Below are 19,876 nucleotides of genomic sequence, written 5' to 3'. Positions count from 1 at the left end.
CAGTTTTAGAAATAGCAGCCGCTGTTTTGGGAAATATTAGTGTTTAACTAAAGTTTTGAACAATTCTTAACCCTACAGTTTGCCAAACGTATTAAGTAACAAGATGACCCAGAGGCTGGGCAAAAATTGTAGCTTCATCGTTATGTATTTAAATAGCACATAAATAAAATTGAAAGAAATATAAAGACCCCATAGATACAAATTCAAAATTATCGGATCTCCCAGAGAAAGAGGCTTCCCCCATCCACGACACTTTAGAAATAAACTAAATAATAAAACTCGAATATTCTATCGTGTTGGATTTAATGTTTGAACTTTACACGACTCAACTGAACATGAAATCAGTTGTATTTAGTTTGTTTGAACACTATATTACCCAACGGAACTTAATATGAGTTGGATTTAGTTGGTTTGTACATTTTGTGATCCCACTGAACTTGATATAAGCTGGATTTATTTGTTTTAAACACTATATATATGACGCAACTCCATTTTTTATCTGTTAAACTACTACAATCAATATTTTGTAAATGTATTAAATTATATAATGTGTATAACTATATATTATAAATGGTTACTTAACTTAAGTTGATATCAGTAGGAATTAGTTTGTTACTACACTATATCACCCTACGGAACTTGATATCAGCTGGATTTATTTGGTTTAAAAACTATATATGACGCAACTCAATTTTTTATCAGTTGAAATACTACAACCAATATTTTGAAAACATAAAATTATTAATAAAAAATGTCTTCGTGGACAAAGACTTGAAAAAGTAAATGATAAGAAAACAAAATGGAATGACCGAAGCAACAGATATTAAACTTTTTCTTTAAAGACATGATTATAAAACATCAATTATTTGAAAAAAAATACTTATCTTCGTTTTTTTCACCAAAATTATATTTGCATTGTTTTCGAAAGACAGATTATTCATTCTATATATCCTTTGTGGTATTAACAGTTTTCGAATGAAAAGGATTAGAATAAATATCCGAGTATGGATATAGGTTATTTTTAAAGGTTTCTCTTTTCGAACTATAAGGCAAAACGTTGTTTAAAACGACTAAATTCAACCGAAGGAAGAAATTTTATCTTTCATCATGATTGACATTTTAAACGTCGCTTTAGGGTGCTTTGGTTTTGCGCCTGCATTTATTCGACCACGATTCAATTTGGGTCCCATTTTTTGGGTCGATGATTTAAAATGTTTTATAAATGAATCATTAAAATCTGGATAAAAGACATTATTAACAAAAAACCTTTGGTATATTATTGAGTGCGTGAGAACTGTTTTAAAAGTTGTGATTGAATTAGTTTGGTATGACTTCAACTCGCTATGAGGAACACATTGTAGAGCAAACGTATAACACGAAACACGTAAATGGACACCGACAAATGGTGGGCTGCGTATTTATTTCACTATTGGGCTTAGTTTCCAGTATTAAAACGCATTGTAGTTCAAATTAAAAGCTGCAATCCTTTTAAATATCACTAACGAGGAACTGTTTCTATCATGGTCTACACTGGAAATCTAGCTGTAAATATAAACGATGTCGCATGTTTCTGTTATATAGTAAATCTTTGACACGAACCATTTTGAAAAGAATGGAAAATTTAATGATACAATATTTTTGGGCAAATGTAATTTTGGTGAAAAAAACGAAGATAAGTATTTTTTTTCAAATAATTGATGTTTTATAATCATGTCTTTAAAGAAAAAGTTTAATATCTGTTGCTTCGGTCATTCCATTTTGTTTTCTTATCATTTACTTTTTCAAGTCTTTGTCCACGAAGACATTTTTTATTAATATCTGTTCCTTCAGTCTTCATTTTAATTAAGATTGTTAAGAAACTGTGGCATTTTTAAAATCTGCACTAAGCACAAACATTAATATAGGGGAGCGTAAGCATAAGGGACCTAATATTGCAAGTTAGTGACTAATGCTTTCAGGTACCAGTTAATCAGTTATCACCAATGAGATTAATTTATTACTGAAAACATCAAATTTTCATAATAAAATTATTTTGGCCTTTTCTTATCCCCTGGCTTTGAGCATTAAAATATTTAAAATAACTCTGAGGATTATCTAGAATCATTTCTACTGATATTTCAAATTCAGAAGAATCAGAGTCATCGTTTTGAGTCTTTCAGATGACTGGCTTGGACTTATGTTGCTGGTATTTGGTTTTCGTTGTAGCAGTGTAACCAGGGATAAGGGAATTGAGATGGATTGCAAATGATGATGGGCGACCTGCGGCACCGTATCTCTCCCAATGTACCTCGCGCACGCCCCTACCCTTCGGTAGGCGATTGCTAAGTGCTGCCGCGTAGCGCCATTTTATTTGTATGAGAGCTAGCTTCTAATTTTAAGATAGAGGGGGCGCCCTTTACAATTTCATCCAGTACGAGTGTACGACCCTACCTAACCGCTGAGGATGCTGGGAGGACTACGGTGCCGTAGGTGGGGGTACACAGGCAACGCTATAGGTATGGGGGTTTCCAATACAAGGTGTAACCAAAGAGAATATAGGGGAGGAGTGGAAAGAGGGGAAAATCTTGTTGCTCTTTTCTACCGCGCATCTTCAATGCGCAGTACCGAGGCATTTCCGTTTGAGACATTTAACGGTATCGTAGGTGGCGCGACTGAGCCGGAAACTCCCTCGTACCACTAGTATAATTTAGGGGCAACAATGTAATTTAGCCTTGTGGAGCGGGGGATCTTCAACTCCTCCCCTATATTCTCTTTGGTGTAACTGAGACAAAGTTTCTTCCTGCAAGCATAGCCCACTCGATCCGCGCTCATGGACGCAAGCTGCTCGCGCTATATAATAATATTTGACCACGTCGTCTGCTAAACTTAGGAATTGAACAATTAAACTTTTTGAGTTAATGTCTGGACTCTGGTTACCCTTGCATTTTCTTTGTGGTCCCGTGGTTTTATTTTTAAACTGGTCATTTGCCCTGTATCATTATTGTGTAAGAGACAGCCTGGCAGCCCCGTATTTGTTTACCCCAAAGAACTTGGAACATATAAGCCCCCTAGAATTACACATCAAATCTACGCTTCGCGCGCCCGGTTTTTTCAACAAGTATACTTTATCATTCGTCGGTAGCGCCATCTATGTGTGTGTATCGCATAACTAGAATTTCTATATTTTATTTTTTGCGCGAAAATGAAACATTTTCAAACTTTTTGGCGGGAAATAGCGCGATTTCAAAGTGCTTTAAGTTTAATACACTACATGTTTAAATATAGTTTTTAAACGTTTAATAACATAATAAAAACGATTTATTATTGAGAAAAACACTTTCTTGCGCTAATTTCAAAGTGTGCGAGTATAAAATGGGCAAAAAATGTTCAATTGAGGAATGTAAAAATACACGGAGAAATAAAAATGTTTATTTTTTTTGCTCCATTCAATTGACGAGCTAGGGCTGTGAAGCCTTACAGCTCCAACTTGAACTTATACACTGATAATATAGTAAAAAGGTGGTTAAAGAGATAGGGATTGGTGGATTTCTTTCCCTCCATCCGAGTTAAAGTTTTAGGAACTTAGGTATTTTGAGTTTAAATAGAGAGTGGGCTGGCCAACTACTTCGGTAGGAATGGAGTTCCAGATGGGAACAGTCCTCCTATCATAAGTAAGCAAAGCGCGAAAATTGTTCCACAATTTTACATTATTTTTATTACTAACTGCAACTCAAATAAAGATATCCGGTGATCAGTCCAGTTTGTTAGTAAAATGGCTCAATGCCATTGGAAAATCAAATTGGTCTCTGGGAAAAATACCGCGATTTGTACAGGGTTGCCACAGAATTTTCAATTTCAGAACCAAATTCCCTGACTTTTCCAGGTTTTCCCTGACATTTTTCTTAGATTTTCCCTGACCTTTTTAGGCCGAAAACGTAAATTTTTGCAGCACGTTCTCAGTGCTTTTAATTAAATAAACCCTCTACATAAAGTTTTCCCATGTATTTGTTACCTTAAAATCATTAAGAAACATTTTAACTATCTAACAGTCTAAGAGGTTTTTTTACATAAAAGCAATTCTAGACAGCATTTTTAAGGATTGCTCAAGAGTTCACTTGTGTTAAGAAGAGAGGATGAGGAGAAAACTTTCATTACTCTTTCAATATAGACTTATCCCCAGAAATTTTACTAACTTAAATCAATTTCCCTGACTTTTCAACCCTATTTTAAATTCCCTGACTTTTCCAGGTTTTCCAGGTACTGTGGCAACCCTGTTAGCAATCATTTTCAAATATCTGACTATCGGAAAGTCACCAAAATAAAGTTTTTTGTCACTTGGGCAAAACCGCTATTCTACATTACTTTTGCGTGTACCCACAAACCCAAGCAGCTTATAAGAACGCCTTTCTGGTTGAGGGTTCTGGTTGTGCAAATGTCTTGGCTCGTGATAATACTGTGACAACAAATTTTCTCAAAGCTAACAGAGGACATTTATATTTTGATGGGTCAAACCTATTGAGAGACACTATTTTGGCTGGATTTGTGTACGGAAACTGCACAAAGTCCTCAAATGCAATCAATGAAAGAGCTTTCACGACTACTGCATTACGACCAAGTCGACCAGAGGATTAATTGTTAGAGATCATGGTAGTTTAATATATCCTTCGGAGAGCGTAGTGAAAATTCTTGATCTCACCAAAAAGAGCCTGCGGATGCAAAACCTTGAAAATGATGGTCGTACTGCTTCTAAAACAATTGCTCTCAAAATTTAATCCCTCGTAAAAAGGTGTCTGATGCGTGAAAACATTTTTCCCAAGAAATTGGATGAAAACATTATCTGAACTTTCTAGTTCCCAAAGTTATTCGTATTTTTAATGAAAAAATGAAAATGGAAGCTGTTAGAAAAAAGCTTACCAAATTGATATTATTTTAAGGACAACAGCTAAGTATAGGCCTACAATTGCATCAAAACATATTTAATATTATAGGCCTACTTTTCACAATAAATAATATCAAAACAATATTTAAAAACATTTTCATTACCGCGTCTATGCGCCCAAATTCATAAGCAATAGGGACTTGGCAATTAGGGCTTAACTCCTCCCCCAGCGCCATTATGGTATGTTTTTTTAACAGAATTAATGCTATATAAGCCCCTCCTCCTGGTATGTTTTTTAGCACTAGTGGAAGGTAGCCTGACGTTGCATGACGTAGTACTGCCAAGTCCCTATTAAAGCAAATGAGAAAAATTCAGCTTCAGCAAAGCAGACGACAGATAATTATTTCGTCTCAAGCATTATAGATGGCGTTACCAACGAATGATAAAGTTATCGTTAAAAAAAAAGTGGGCTTGGAAATTGAAAAATTCGAGCGTGGATGTGTAATTCTAGGGGGCTATATATTCCAAGTTCTTTGGTTTACCCTGCCCATAGCCCACTCGATCACGCGTAACACTACGCAAGATGCAGAGCAGCGTCCGTGAGCATGGATCGAGTGGGCTATGCCCTGCCTGGCCAAGTCAGCTGACTAAGGTGAAATATTAATTACTTCTATGCGACTTAATTCTAGACATTCTTGAACGAATCATCTTGTGAAAATTTTATAAGCCAGGCTTCTGGCGCTGGGTTTTTTCCGAGCCAAATTTGCTTTTTAAATTTAAAAAAATTAATTTCAACCTTTCTTCCTCTCTTCAGAAATTTAATAATGATAGTGTGTTACATATTTATCCAAAATTTATATTAATTAATTAACACACTGTAATTTGTAATTTCGCGCTTGGAAGAGCCTGAATTAAAAATATTGATTTGGAGACAGGGATTAGTGATAGTGTGATTGAATTGAATCTATCATTTATTTTACCAGCAAAAAACATATCTTCGTAGCGGTAACCCTTGTCTAGAAACCAGGGAATGAACTCTTCTGCGTAGTTTGAATTAATCTACTTTACACATCAAAAATGTATCTAATTTAAACAAAAAGGTTTATTCCAAATAGCGGTTATAAATAGTACTTAAAAACGCAACTGTTACCTAATAAAAATGATTGCAAGAGCCGGGATAAAAAACATTGGTTGGTTTGTTGACAGGGTTTAGTGATCGTGTGATTTAATTATTCAATTATATTACCATTAATTTAAACCAATAAAATGATCTACATAGTGGTTATCGGTGGCACCAAATATAATCTGCACAGTTATCGTTGGAAAAATGGCCATTGTTTACTGTTTTGAGGTTATGTTAGAATAAGCACTAAATAATTAAAATTTAAATTGTTAACCTATAAGAATTATTGGAAAAGCGTCATTTAAAAATATTGTATGATTTGGTGACAGGGTTTATTGATAGTGTGATTGAATCTATCATTTATTTTACCAGTAAAAACGGTATGTTCGTAGCGGTAACTGTTGGCTGGTGGCAACAGTCAAAAACCAGGGAACGAACCCTTGTGCGTCTTTTGCATTAATCTACTTTAAACAACAAAAATTGATTTAATTTAAACAAATTACCTAATTAGCGGCTATCGTGGGCCGATGGCACCAGGTGAAACACCTTAAAACGTACGCTACACGGCCAATTGGTCTCTAGTCTCTACATACAATCAGCTGTATTTAAATTTTGACCGAGGCTTAGTGAAATCAGTCAATTTAAAAATTATCGGCTAAATCCTAAATTTAAATTCTTTTGTATTAAATTATAATAAGGTTTAACTTACGAAATTAAAATAAAATGAGGACGAATTAACCCCTTCTTTTATGTGAAAAGTTAAAAAATTCGCCTTAAGCTCGGCATAGCCACACGCGTTGTCTAAACAAAAATCTTCGCTCAGTCGCTCTATTAGCGGTAAAACAGCGTAAGTCCAACAGTACGTTTCTCTATGATTTTAGCTAGGATTAAACCACGTAAGTCCAACAGAATAATAAAAGGTCGTAAGTTTAAGTATGTGCTTAAAATACAAAAAGTAATACTTAATATTAATTGTTTTCAATAAAACTTCGAAAGGCACCAGAAAAATGTTCAACCTTTCATTTAAAACCATTTTCAGACCTATCGAATAAATAGTCTTCAAAAAATGCTCGAGTCAATTTGGCCATCACAGCAAACATTTCCCATGTTATTCCTATGGGAAAATTTCCCTTTTTTTGCCAAAATGTCTTAATTTTTTTATGGAAATGAAAACCACCCTTAGCAACTTTATTTTCTATGAAGAAAACTAATAGAGGGATCTCTTTGAAATTTTAACCACATATTAAGTGTCCGAATTTTAGTTCAGTGGAATTTTTTCAAAGCAGTAACCATGATAGGAAAAAAGTTACATCGAATCAAAAAACCACCCTTATACATTAAACGCAGTATGAGGTCTTATCTAAGAGAGCAACCGCTCTCTCAGAATATAATAAGCTAAACACTTCTCGAGTCTAACTATTAATTGCAATAAAGAAATTCGTTCTTGTTAAATTCAAGTGTAAGCTAAAAAACGTACCATATTATTAATATTACTTGCTGAATGATCTATTTAATAAATCGAATTAAAATTAACAACATTGGCAAAAAGGTCGTTTTCGACTTTGCATGGGCCATTGAATAGAAACTATCCAACACTGGCAAAATAATTATAATTATTATTTTTATTTTTATTATATAACAAAAGTGAACTTGATATCAGTTGGATTAGTTGGTTTGAACACTATATCACATAACTGAAGTTGATATCAGTTTGATTTAGTTGGTATGAAAACTATATCACATAACTGAAGTTGATATCAGTTTGATTTAGTTGGTATGAAAACTATATCACATAACTGAAGTTGATATCAGTTGGATTTAGTTGGTTTGAAAACTCTGTGATCCGACTTAAATTGATATCAGCTGAAGTCCATTAAATTAGCCTAGAAAGTGAACAATTACAATAGCTGGTATATAGCGTACGTCTCTGCTGGGGAAAGAACTTCTTTTAACTCCAAGGATGGGGGGTTAGTTTTTCCACCTTTCCTAACACTGTAAGAAACCTCGAGCTCCTCTCTTGGAAGTCTTTGGATAATATTTTTTGTCGTCTGCTTTATGGTTAGGGCGCTAGCTACTTTCTCTCGGCTAGTTAATCGACGATTATGAAGGAAATAATAATTTGGATCACTAAACCAGTCAAATTTAACTCAAATAAGGTAAATATTGTTGTTTATTTATATGAATTGAGGAAGGAGCTGAGCTCTTGAGCAAAGGCTTAATGTTCTCTGGTCTGTTAGTAATTGGTTATTGTACTGTACATACATTCTAGCAATTCTTTCTGATTCTAGGCATTTAAACAATAATTTGAAATGGCACCTTCAAGATATAGGTGTTGCTATGGAGCATGTGTAAGACAAGGCCCCAGAAGTGAAAAAATAAACCAAGCGTGTTCACCCCAGGACAAATTTGTCCGATTTCCATCACCAAAAGAAGAACGCGAGAAATGTGAAAGATGGGTTGCCGCCTGTGGTCGTTCCTTTTTTTCAATAGCTGACGTTACAAAATCTAGTCAAATATGTAGTCGCCATTTCCAAGGTTTTTGTGGACCAACGTTAGAAAACCCTGATCCAGTTCCGTTGATTGATGTTATGGACGTCCAGCTAATAAAAGTATTCGTTAACCCACCGAATAACATAATAGGCAGCTTGAACCCCCATACTCCAATCAAAATCCCCATATCGCTAGCCTTTTCGTCTGGCTCATCAGCTAATTGTAACCCTTTATTTTTGAGGTAACTTTCAATTTCATCGCAGCGAGGTTTAACTAAAGCATTACAGATATAAGGTACTTCTACTGCCTCTATGCTGACCGATTCATATGGGTTTTGTTGGTTTTGTAAAGTAACTTTTACTACATTTCGATTTACTTGGGGGGCGTCTTTATTTCCAAAACTAAAGATAGTTAGAAGGGTATTTCCTACAACTGGTAAATTAAGATCTCTAGATATGTCCCTTTTAATAAAGGACAGCTGGCTTCCCCCATCTAACAGACACCTAAGAGGTTGTTTCTGATTTGGGTTTTCTGGGTTCATAGCTAATGCCCGAGCTGTTTGTAGCATAACTGTTTTCTTACATTCTACTTGATTACTAACAGCTATCTGTACTGTATTTGCTTGAGTGGGGCTGGCTTCTTCAGGGTGTCCCCTTTCACTGACTGGATTATTTTGCCCTCTGTTTACATCTAACTGGTCACAGACCACAACGTTATGTTTCTTCCCACATTTCCTACAAGTGTTAAATGGGGACCAACAACTGGCCATATCATGACTCATTCTAAGGCAATTGTAACATCTATTTTCTGATCTAATTAAATTCTTTTTAGCTTCTAATGAGTGATTTGTACAACAAATCGAGGCGTGGTCCTCACATTTACAAAAAATGCAGAAAGTTTTCTTTCCGGCATAATTTCTAAAGTAATTACCCTGTGGGTTAGTGTTCCTATAATTATTTTTTGGTGGAGGACCCCTCTGAACCGTCAATGCTGAGGCGGACCCTTGATTTCTGAACCTTTCCAATTTAGGCTGATATTTATCTTTTTGTCTATCTTTATTATTTTGATCTCTACCAGAGTGCGATTCGTCCCCACCAATTGATTCAGATACCTCTCTAGTTTCCACCTCCCTTCTCAAGAATTTCAAAATGTGATCTACATCCCAATCCTCATCTCCATTTTTGGTTCTACTATAATCAATTCTAATATCTTTTGGTACTTTTTCTAATAGTTCGGGCCCTAGACTGAGACCATTTTCTTTCATATTTACTCCTAAATTTTTTAAACTTCTTATACTTCCATCGCAAGTATCAACTAGTTTCCTTAAGCCCTTTGTATCACTAGATTTATTAACTTTTGGTACAGCTTTTAAGGCACTCATCAATGAATTTTTGATCATATCCTTTCTCCCAAATCTACCCTTTAACATTGTTACAGCATTATCGTATGCCTCATCTGATGCTATCATATTGTCTAAGGAACTAGCCGCTTCACCCTCTAAGAAAGAAACCAAATACGTAAATTTGTCTACCTTTGACATGTTAGTTCGGTCGTCTACCGCTGATTTAAAATGGCTCCAAAAGGTTGGCCATTTGGTGAAATCCCCGTTGAATTTGGTCATCGTTAAAGTTGGAAGCTTGGTGGCTGATTTTTCTGAGGAGTTTGATCCGGAAGCAGTTGATACCGCGCTGGATGTTTGGACGACCGGTCTCGGTGCTAGTTTAGCAAGGATTCGGTTGACCTTGGATTTGGTTCCGATGATTCGGTCTCGGTTGTCCATGGCTCTGGTGACATCTTTTTCTCTTTCATCGGTGTTGGTGGTGAGGTTCTCCACCTTTTGATCGATCTCGTTCATTGTAATTTCTTTTGGCTCGAGAATCGCTAATTGATCTTCTAGATCATCCGTGTTTATGGTTGTAGCTTTCAGAAGTGAGTCTATCAGGTTACAAGTTCTTGTTACCGAGGTCCTTATTGCCTTTTGCGAAGCTTTTAGGGCCATAAGTTCCTGGTTGTTGGCGGCGGCTAACGCCTTTGCGGCCGCTTTAGCAGCTTGCTCTTCCGCGGTCATTTTTTAGCACGCGTTGGATAAAGTTTTTCCGTAATTTAATTTTTCTTCACGCAAGTAGTTGCTAACTCTTCCTTTCTAATTCTAGTTTAATTTTTCGTTTAAATATAGTTCACTCACGACTAATTTCTTGTGATCCCGGCTTTTTCGGCACCATTATGTGGGAGATCTTTATGATTAGTTTGGTTCGCCCTACATAAGTTTATATTTTTCCGTTAATAGTTTAAGTTTTTTAGTTGGGACTATAAAGAACTGTCGCGAGTTGAAGTTTTCAGGGTTTAAGTTTTCCGTTTATATTTTTTCGTGTGAAGGAGAGAGACAAAATCTCGTTTTTTTTCAACTGACTTATTTTACAATGGATGGTTTTCTTTTTATACATGTTTAACTGAGTAAACCTTGCTTTTAAGTCGCTGGGTGAATTCCCCCTCTTTGGGAGGTCGGAGAGTTGTTTGGGGTTAAGCTCCATTCTACCACGCCTCTGCCCAGCGACCCTAATTTTCATTTCCAGTCGGTAACCTCATCTGGGAAGCCCTCAGTTGAGCGGTTCCCGTATGAGCGGATTCCATAATAGCGGTCCTCATATCAGCAGTTCCCTAAATAGCGGTTTCCCGAAATGGCAGTTTACCCGTTACAACAGTTACCGATACAGCGGTTCTCGTAAACGCGGCGTACCATTACAGCAGTTCTCTAAAGAGCAGAAAAACAGGAATACGAAAAACGACTGTTCTTTATTATGGTGTACGCTGTGTTATATGAACTTAAATAGAACTAAGTCAGATATGGTTAGCTTCAAGTTGATTATTTGAACCCCCAATAGTGTTTGGTTAGGTTAGGTTAGGTTTTGTTAGGTCAGGTTAGGTTTTGTTAGGTCAGGTTAGGTTTTGTTAGGTCAGGTTAGGTTTTGTTAGGTCAGGTTAGGTTTTGTTAGGTCAGGTTAGGTTAGGTTTTGTTAGGTCAGGTCAGGTTAGGTTAGGTTAGGTTAGGTTTTGTTAGGTCAGGTCAGGTTAGGTTAGGTTAGGTTTTGTTAGGTCAGGTCAGGTTAGGTTAGGTTTTGTTAGGTCAGGTGAGGTTAGGTTAGGTAAGTTAGGTTAGGTTAGGTTGGGTTGGGTTGGGTTAGGTTAGGTTGGGTTGGGTTCGGTTGGGTATTTTAGATTTTGTTTTTATTGGTTAGACTTAGGTTAGTAATATTTTGGAAATGGTGTAACAATGTTACGCCTTTTCCAAAATATTGTTGTCTTCTTTCACTTCCCAAATAATAATATGCCTTTTCCAAAAAATTACTCTTTACAATTATCTACTTCCGAAATAAAATAAGCTTTCTTGAAATATTTTCTATTCTGGTATTAGAATTGTTAACTGAAGAATAGTGTAATATTTAAGTGTACTTTAAAAACACGATCCGTTAGTAGGTCATATTACTGACTAAATGATCATAGAAAAAGGTAGTTTTCGAAAACAACGAATATAACTGTATTGTTAAGAAATACTCGAAACTAAAGACAAACACTGCTATTTCCCAAAATAGCAGCCGCTATTTCTAAAACAGCGGCCGCTATTTCTAAAACAGCAGCCGCTATTTCTAAAACAGCAGTTTTGAAGAACGCCGCTGTTTTTTTGGAATCGCGGCTGCTGTTTCGAGAACTGCTCTACCGGGAACTGCTCATACGAGGTACACCCACCTCATCTTGGGTGGTTTTCACTAAAATATCTTTCCATCTCTATACATTTTGGTTTTTCACCTACGTCATTGGTATTTAAACTAAAAGGGTTTTGAAGCGCTCTGAAAATGAAAACTGGTAGCATGGGTTTTTACATTTTTAAAGGAGAATAATTCCAACAATAAGTTATACACTTTTGATATAAAATATTTAACAACGGGTGCTCATCTAATCGAAAGTATTTCAAGATGTGCGCAGAAGCAGCCAGGCAAATAAATGAAAGTGATTCACCCATTAATTTCTCTGCACCTAATTTGTTTGCGAATGATGAAGAGCGGAATATATATTTTATATCGGACGTTCCTCACCTCATAAAAACTACAAGGAATTGTTTTAATAATAGCTCAAAAGATTCGAAGATAAGGCATATGTGGAAGAATAATGAACAAATTTCTTGGGATGTCATTATCAAACTTTACTATCATCACTTGCGAAGGAAGGGGGAATTCAAACATGCTGTGAAACTGACCTACTCTCATGTCTATTTGACTTGTTATTCTAAAATGAAAGTTAATTATGCTGTGCAAGTGCTCAGTAAAACCATGAATCTATATAACTATGAATATACAGCTGTGTTACGCTGTCTAACCTCTCGATAAGGTTTGGGCGGGGCTTAGCGAAAGAAGACATCAGTCACGTGTCTGCTAGTGTTAGGAGCGGGAGAAGGGAGGGGGAGTCCGGGGGTGTGTAAATTCGAAACGTCACTTCCTCTTGTCTTGTGATTGGCTATTAGAGCTACGCAAAACGCGTCAAAGCTAGGAGGGTAACACCCAAACCAAATCGACATGATAGAAGGGGCATATGATAGAGCTGTATATTCATAGTTATATAGATTCATGGTAAAACTGTAGCCTGTGCTATTGAACACTGTTTTTGAAAAGAAGCATATCCTGAAACTGTTAAATTTATACGGATTTTTAACAAATTCTTCGACGTTTGCAACATCAAAAACTGTAAAGAAAGTTACCTGAAAAGGGAAAAGATCAAAGCACCATTCAGATCTGTTAATGACGCAAGGATAAAGGTATATACCTACTCTTAATGCTTTTTAATAATCGTGTCTACTAATATTCAAATATTTTAGTGGTTAGAATGTGATTTCATAAAATATTTGGATGATTGGGAAACTGAAGTCTTTTATCGGCCTGGGAAATTTTCTGCTACAGAACGGGCTAAAATGCTACTAAGTAAGGAGACTATTGAAGGTCTGAAGATGTCAAGTATTAAATGCGTAATGATATTACCTAAAAATTTTAAAATTTGCCATAAAATGATTAATACTTTTTTATTGTAGCTATGTCAATAGCGGCGATTATCAAATTCTTTTTAAAGAAAGGTGCTAAATATGTTCTAACACGTCATTTGAATCAAGATCCTTTGGAACAATATTTTGGACGCATGAGATCCGCTGGCGGAAGAAATAACAACCCATCTATATGGCTTTATCAATCAAACATAGACAAACTCGAATCGTTAAAAGGATTTGTTTTGGATGCGTTAGGAGGAAACACCGAAGTTGAAACTGAATGAAGTTATCAGGAGATTCAATGTTTTATTTTAATAGGAAATTAAAATATTAAATTGAAATATCACTTTGAAAGAGATCACATTGAAATATCACTTTGAAAGAGATCACATTGAAATATCACTTTGAAAGAGATCACATTGAAATATCACTTTGAAAGAGATCACATTGAAATATCACTTTGAAAGAGATCACATTGAAATATCACTTTGAAAGAGATCACATTGAAATATCACTTTGAAAGAGATCACATTGAAATATCACTTTGAAATAATGTCACTTTGAAACAAAAATTAAAAATTTCAGTTTAGTAATTAAAAGCCCTTAATGAGATCTTCATTTTGTCTTCTTTTTCAATTCTATTGCAGCTTTCTTGGCACTAGCACGGGTAACCATTTTTTTCACTTGAAGAATAGGAGTTGGTGTTTCTTTCTTGCATTTTTTGTCAATCCTAGACTGTCCAGGTTCTAGTTTTCTTCTGGAGTTAGTAGTTTTGGAGGTTTGGTTGGTGGGGTTATTGACGCTTTTCTTTTGATTTAAGTTTGAGATCATTGACAAGACTCTTTTGTTATTGCCTTCACATCCCGGAGTTGAAACCTGACTAGTTTTACACTGATGGTCATTAGTCTCTAAATTATTTACTTCCGGCTGAATGTTTTCTTGTTGTTTACAAGATTCTTTAACTTTAGGATTTTTTTTCTTCGACAAAAGTATTTCCGAATTGCAGGAACATTGTTCCGTATTGTTGGTTATCTCTTTAAGTTTTGAAGCAGCTGCATCACTTCTATCTTTAAGTGATTTTCTAAGTGCTTTTTTAGCTTTGAGAGACTCCTTTGAGTCATTTTGGTACTGCTCTAGTACATCTTTTACAAGGACTTTACCACGGGTATTTAAAAAAACATCTGTGATATGCTTCAGCCATTTATTCTCTATATCCAAGCTTGATATTCTTTCCCACTCTTTAATAATAATTTCATCTTGGAGAATTTCTGCCCTCGCTAAATTTTTAATATTTTGATCTCTCATATTCTCTATTTTTCCAGAGAAAACTTATCAGATTTAATTTTCATTTAAATTACCATTTATAAAAACCAATCTTGGACGTGAATCAAACCACCGCGGTTAAGCATATTTATCCAACGTTCGCTTTTCAAGGGTTGTTCGTTGAGTGTTTCACCCATTTTTTCTATCAAACTCATGATAGTCTGTGGGCAGTTTTTTCGTTTAAGGGATCTTCCCAAAAAACCAGCCACATACCTCAACACGTCAGCGTTTCTTCTTGTAGCGATTCCACTTTTTATATTCAACCATTTGGTGCTAATAGCAAAAGAATCGTCTTCGGCTTTCAATGCTTCTTCTCTTGCTTTCTTATCTTCAACTTTCTTTTTCAATTCCGCAATTCCAATTTGCGCCATAGTCATAAGTGTCGAAAAATCTTCTGTAGAACATTTGTACAAATGTTTTTCTTAAATACATGGTCAGGACCATAAATTTTGGGCACATCGAGCCAATAACCAAAGCTAAAGTTTCATCTTGACGCTCTTTAATGCAAATTAGTAGGACATTGCTGATATAATCTGATTCTGATTTACTTTCTAATAGTTTAAATAAACTAAGTTGATGACTGATATGATTTAAAAATTTGGTATAGTCTAAATTACAGTCATTAAGCTCATTTAAAAATGATTCCAAACTTTCTACATCTTCAGTACCTAAAAACTCCTCTCTGTGCCTTTCGAGTTCATCCAGAATTTCACACGCTAGAACGTTTACATAACCTGATTTATAAAAAAATATCAATTTTTAATTAGTTTGAATATATATAATTAAATTAAAACATTAGGCTAGTAACCGTTAGTTAAATTAAATCATTACAAACCTTCACAGGCTTCGGAACCAAGGCTTATTGCGGCCATAGCTTTCAACCAAACCGACAAGAAACAAGTTGGGAAAACCAAAATTTTACCTCTCCGTGTCGAGAAGATTATATAAACTTAAGTATCCAATGAAAACGTCGAACTTTTTGCCCTCATCCTTTCCCGCAATTTGCGCGTCCGCATTTCTTCCTTACTCTCAACATTATCTTCCTTCATTTTACATACAAAAATCAAATACTCACAAAAAGAAGTGGCAAAAACCTGCTGGCTCTTTACAACCACTTAATTTGACTCAATATCCAATTTCCAACAACAATAATATACCGGTAGTTTAATTGACAGCCTACTAGCATCGAAATTCTCATTAAGAATGGCTCCCGCGGATAAAAAAGGGCAGTTTTCAACTAGGTGGGAGTTATCTCATTAGATTTGAAAAATATCATTTGTCTTTTTTACCAATGCCTAACCGTTTGGATTTTTTAAAGCAATCTTAGCACCAAAAAATATTTTTTGATACAAAATAAATGTTTTATATTCTTATTAAGAATAAAACATTTTTTAAGCTTTTATCATGATTACTCTATACAACAGTAACAAGGAGTATAAACTCATTAGTGGAAGCAGTATTTTTTTTCCGAAACAATCTGGCTTATGTTTATCCTCTCTAAACTTCGCTAAAAACGTATTACTCCTACGTAAAATATTAATAGACAGGCAAGGATTCATACCATTAATGAAGGAGCGCAATATTATCCATATTTTCATTTCATATACAGAGAAAAGAAATTATTATGTTTCTGAGAGGAGCTTCCCATTTTTGTTGTTGTTTTGAAAAATATATCGCAATGCACGGGCCTTGATAGATATAGGAGGCAATGAATGAAATATATCACAATGCACGGGCCTTGAGGAGGCAATGAAGGAAATATATCGCATGCACGGGCCTTGGTAGATATAGGAGGCAATGATAATCTCTCTCTTTGCACGAGAGGTTTATCTTTAATATTTAAATAAATATAATTATTTTTATTTATTTTAATCTTCAATAATTAACATTAATAATACTTAAATCGTTTAAAATAAAGTTATACCTATTATAATCTCAAACTTTGCTAATATTGACGTTTAAAGTGAAGGGTACCCCTCTTGCCCGCTTTCTTCAAATTTTGGGGTATATATACGATTCGTTTCCATTATAATAGTAAGGAAAAAGCGCAATTTCGAAACCTCTGGTGGTCGATCCCACCTTATGGAGGCTAGACGTTTCTCGTAACCCTAGCTGATCGCCGCGTATATCCTAAAACCAAACGATGACAATGGAGTAGAAGCCAATGATACAGATTGGTGTCTATGTGGAATAGACGGAAGCCAGTATAAGTGCAGACTGGTGTCAATGTGGGATTGACAAAGAACAGAAGATGGTGGTGATTAAAAGCCAGTATGTACTGGTGTCCGTGTGGGATGGACAAAGACCAGAAGATGGTGGTGTGAGAACTCAAGTAGAGGAGCCATTTCCGTGACTGTGAAAGCAGTTCGGAAATGGCGAACACGTTTGCTCCGATTTGGAAACTGCGAACGCGGTCACGTGGGTATAACAACGGACAGACAGACAGACACACACACAGACAGATACAGACACAGACACGGCCGTTATAGAACCTCTCCTGGACTACGTCACACGGAGAGGTAAAAAAAAACACTGCATAAGCAGACGACAGAGATGACGTCAAGCCGCCGGAAATAGAAAGTTAAAAATCATAGGCACTCTAGAAAACCTACTCTTCCACTCCTTATATGTAAAATTCTCTCTGCTTTTACTTATATAAATTTCGTGTACTTTGTGAAGAAACGCTATCACGAGAGTGCTAGTAGGCGTTTTGGGTTGGCGATATTTTTAAGAAGCGGCAACAACAAGGATGCCAAGAAAATTTGGTCAATGAAATGTGACGATGGGATGATTAGAAACATTTTAAGTAAGCCTTTGAATGTAATCTGTGTTTTTACAATCTTCTTTTTGGGCGTCATTTCGAGTCTTTTATGTCTTCGGCAATATCCACCGCAACGTATTGCACAATGCAACTCGCGTTGCACAATGTGTTGAAATTTCCCGGGAAATAAGATAGTGACGTCACTACAACGCACATTTTCATTGGCTGACGTATTCCATTTACGCCGGCAACGACCGAAAAAATAGAACAAGTTTTAAGCCCGATCGAAACGAGCGGAACGGCAATTCCGTCGTGCTCGGCGTTAAAGTTTTCGGTCGACTCAAGTTACGCCGGGTTTCCGTCGTGTTTTCGGTCAAGTGAGAACCTAGCTTAATGTGTGGAATTACTTCACAATGTAGTATTTAAACTCAGGATTTTCCCGTGTCATTTGCAGCGTTTCTTGATGTCAAGCAATCGTCAATTCAAGCGAATAACCAGCTTGAGAAATTCCTTTTTGTTTTCGCACGTGGGAGGGTCAGTGGCTGGCAGCACTGTCACCAGGGCATGTGACGCCGGAGAGAACTTCGAAGGACACTTCCTGAAACTGATCGACGAATGCACTGCCGCTAATTACATGATGAACATGGCTCAAAGGTAATTTTATAATAGCGTCATTAAAGCTTGGTTTCAATGGCATTTTTTTTCGTTTTGGAGCGACAGGTTTTTCAGCATCAAAACTACATTTTTATCTTTGAGTTGAAAAGCGCTGTGGATGAAAAGCTACTCATTTCTCCAATTCAATAAAATGAAATATCTTTCCAGATGGCTGACAGTACGCTACAATATTTTGGGCAGTTGCATGATGTTTTGCACCGCAATTTTCATCGTCTTGAGCAAAGGGACTCTGTCAGCTGATTTTGTAGGATTGATCTTGGCTAATGTCGATCGGGTAAGCGCTACCAATGAAGACTGAGCGAGTAAATCAATACCTTTTCCACAAGCTAAAATCTCTGCTCATTTTTCGTTGAACTCTTGATACTAGCGTGATCGTGAAACATGATATTAAAGTAGGACGATACAAAAAGGACCAATAGTTATTGAATTAACAAAGAGTATCTCGAGTTGGTATTGTATTCCGGGGTTTGAATGGGATATTGATATAGACAAGCGAAGCAAATACCACTGTAATCAGCTCAGGTTTAGCGACGATGTGATTTAAGGTTAGGTACACCTAATGCCGCCATTCTTCTATTTTTTTTTGTAAAGCTTAGAAGCTTCTTTGGCCTTCAATCTGGCACGTTTTCAGGAAAACTATTAATTGTCATCTCATAACATGGCATTAGCAAGCTTATTTACCTCCCAGAGTGACGATGACGTCACTGAGAGGTACTACACTGGACGTGTAATACTTCCTGGAAATGGAGTTGGAAATTGGGGAAACGGTTATACCCTGACAACCTATCCTTTGCTTGATCGAGACATTTTGTAATTTACATTACGGAAGGTTATCTAGTCATATCTACAAGGGCCTACCGGCCTGTAGAATATATATACCATTAACCTTATACATATAAAAGTCGTTATCAGGTGTTATCTATGAAAGTAATATCTTATTGGCTTTTAAGTATTTCCCTTGAATTTTGAAAAGGAATTGTACAGGCTTTTCTGTCTAGTGGAACAATTAGTTTTCTAAAAAATAAGTACGGTACTAATTTAACATATCGATCTGACAGCTTTTACAGGCGATCAAATTTTTTATCGCTGCCTTTACGGGGTTGGAATCAAATGTCGTCTCCCTAGAAAGGATTGACGAATACTGTCGTTTGAAGACCGAGGCCGAGTGGGAGAAACCAGAATGTCAACCACCAGCTGACTGGCCTCATCGAGGACAAATCATATTCCAGGACTACAGCACCAGATACCGAGAAGAATGGATTTGGTCTTAAAAGACTAAGATGTCAGGATTGAAGCTGGAGAGAAGGTGTGCGTGGTGGGGCGGACAGGCGCGGGAAAGTCGTCCCTTACAATGGCGCTCTTCCGTCTCATCGAGGCGGTACGTGGTCAGATCGTCATAGACGGAGTGAAAGTGCAGGGATTGGGCTTGTCCGATTTGAGATCGCGGCTGACTATCATTCCCCAAGAGCCCGTTCTTTTCTCGGGCACGCTCCGACTCAATTTGGATCCCTTCGGGCAACAAGATGACCTGCAATTGTGGGCTGCCCTGGAACACTCGCACTTGAAACCTTTGTGGCGTCACTAGAGCAAGGACTAGATCATCCCATGGCCGAAGGA

General features: G+C 36.4%; 2 protein-coding genes and 1 long non-coding RNA gene across 9 annotated transcripts in view; 1 reads left to right on the top strand and 2 right to left on the bottom strand.

The window, feature by feature from the left end:
• LOC149602820 (ATP-binding cassette sub-family C member 1-like) overlaps positions 1 to 19,876 on the bottom strand; it is a 449,544-nt gene that overhangs the window by 150,369 nt on the left and 279,299 nt on the right. The gene's annotated exons all lie outside the window — the stretch shown is intronic.
• Positions 493 to 7,222, bottom strand: LOC149602834 (uncharacterized). Of its 7 annotated transcripts, none has more exons than XR_016377084.1 (5): positions 6,351 to 6,884; positions 6,009 to 6,227; positions 5,839 to 5,941; positions 4,894 to 5,764; positions 493 to 4,825 (listed from the first exon to the last, which is right to left on the bottom strand). It is a non-coding gene; the product is annotated as an uncharacterized LOC149602834 (long non-coding RNA). The 7 variants fall into 7 exon arrangements; XR_016377085.1 differs by having other exon boundaries at positions 494 to 4,825; positions 5,023 to 5,764; XR_016377082.1 differs by adding an exon at positions 6,944 to 7,222 and having other exon boundaries at positions 4,823 to 5,764; positions 6,351 to 6,862.
• LOC149602833 (ATP-binding cassette sub-family C member 1-like) lies at positions 18,048 to 19,824 on the top strand. The gene is made up of 3 exons (XM_089860212.1): positions 18,048 to 18,238; positions 18,407 to 18,533; positions 19,318 to 19,824. Exons 1-3 carry the CDS (start codon positions 18,048 to 18,050, stop codon positions 19,528 to 19,530), a joined length of 531 nt encoding a protein of 176 aa, XP_089716338.1. The 3' UTR covers positions 19,531 to 19,824.

Source organism: Phalangium opilio, unplaced genomic scaffold (genome assembly GCF_054372755.1).
Source record: "Phalangium opilio isolate 3A_F unplaced genomic scaffold, DU_Popi_V2 ptg000352l_1, whole genome shotgun sequence".
Taxonomy (NCBI): Eukaryota; Metazoa; Arthropoda; class Arachnida; order Opiliones; family Phalangiidae; genus Phalangium; species Phalangium opilio.
This window is presented reverse-complemented; position numbering and strand designations above follow the sequence as displayed.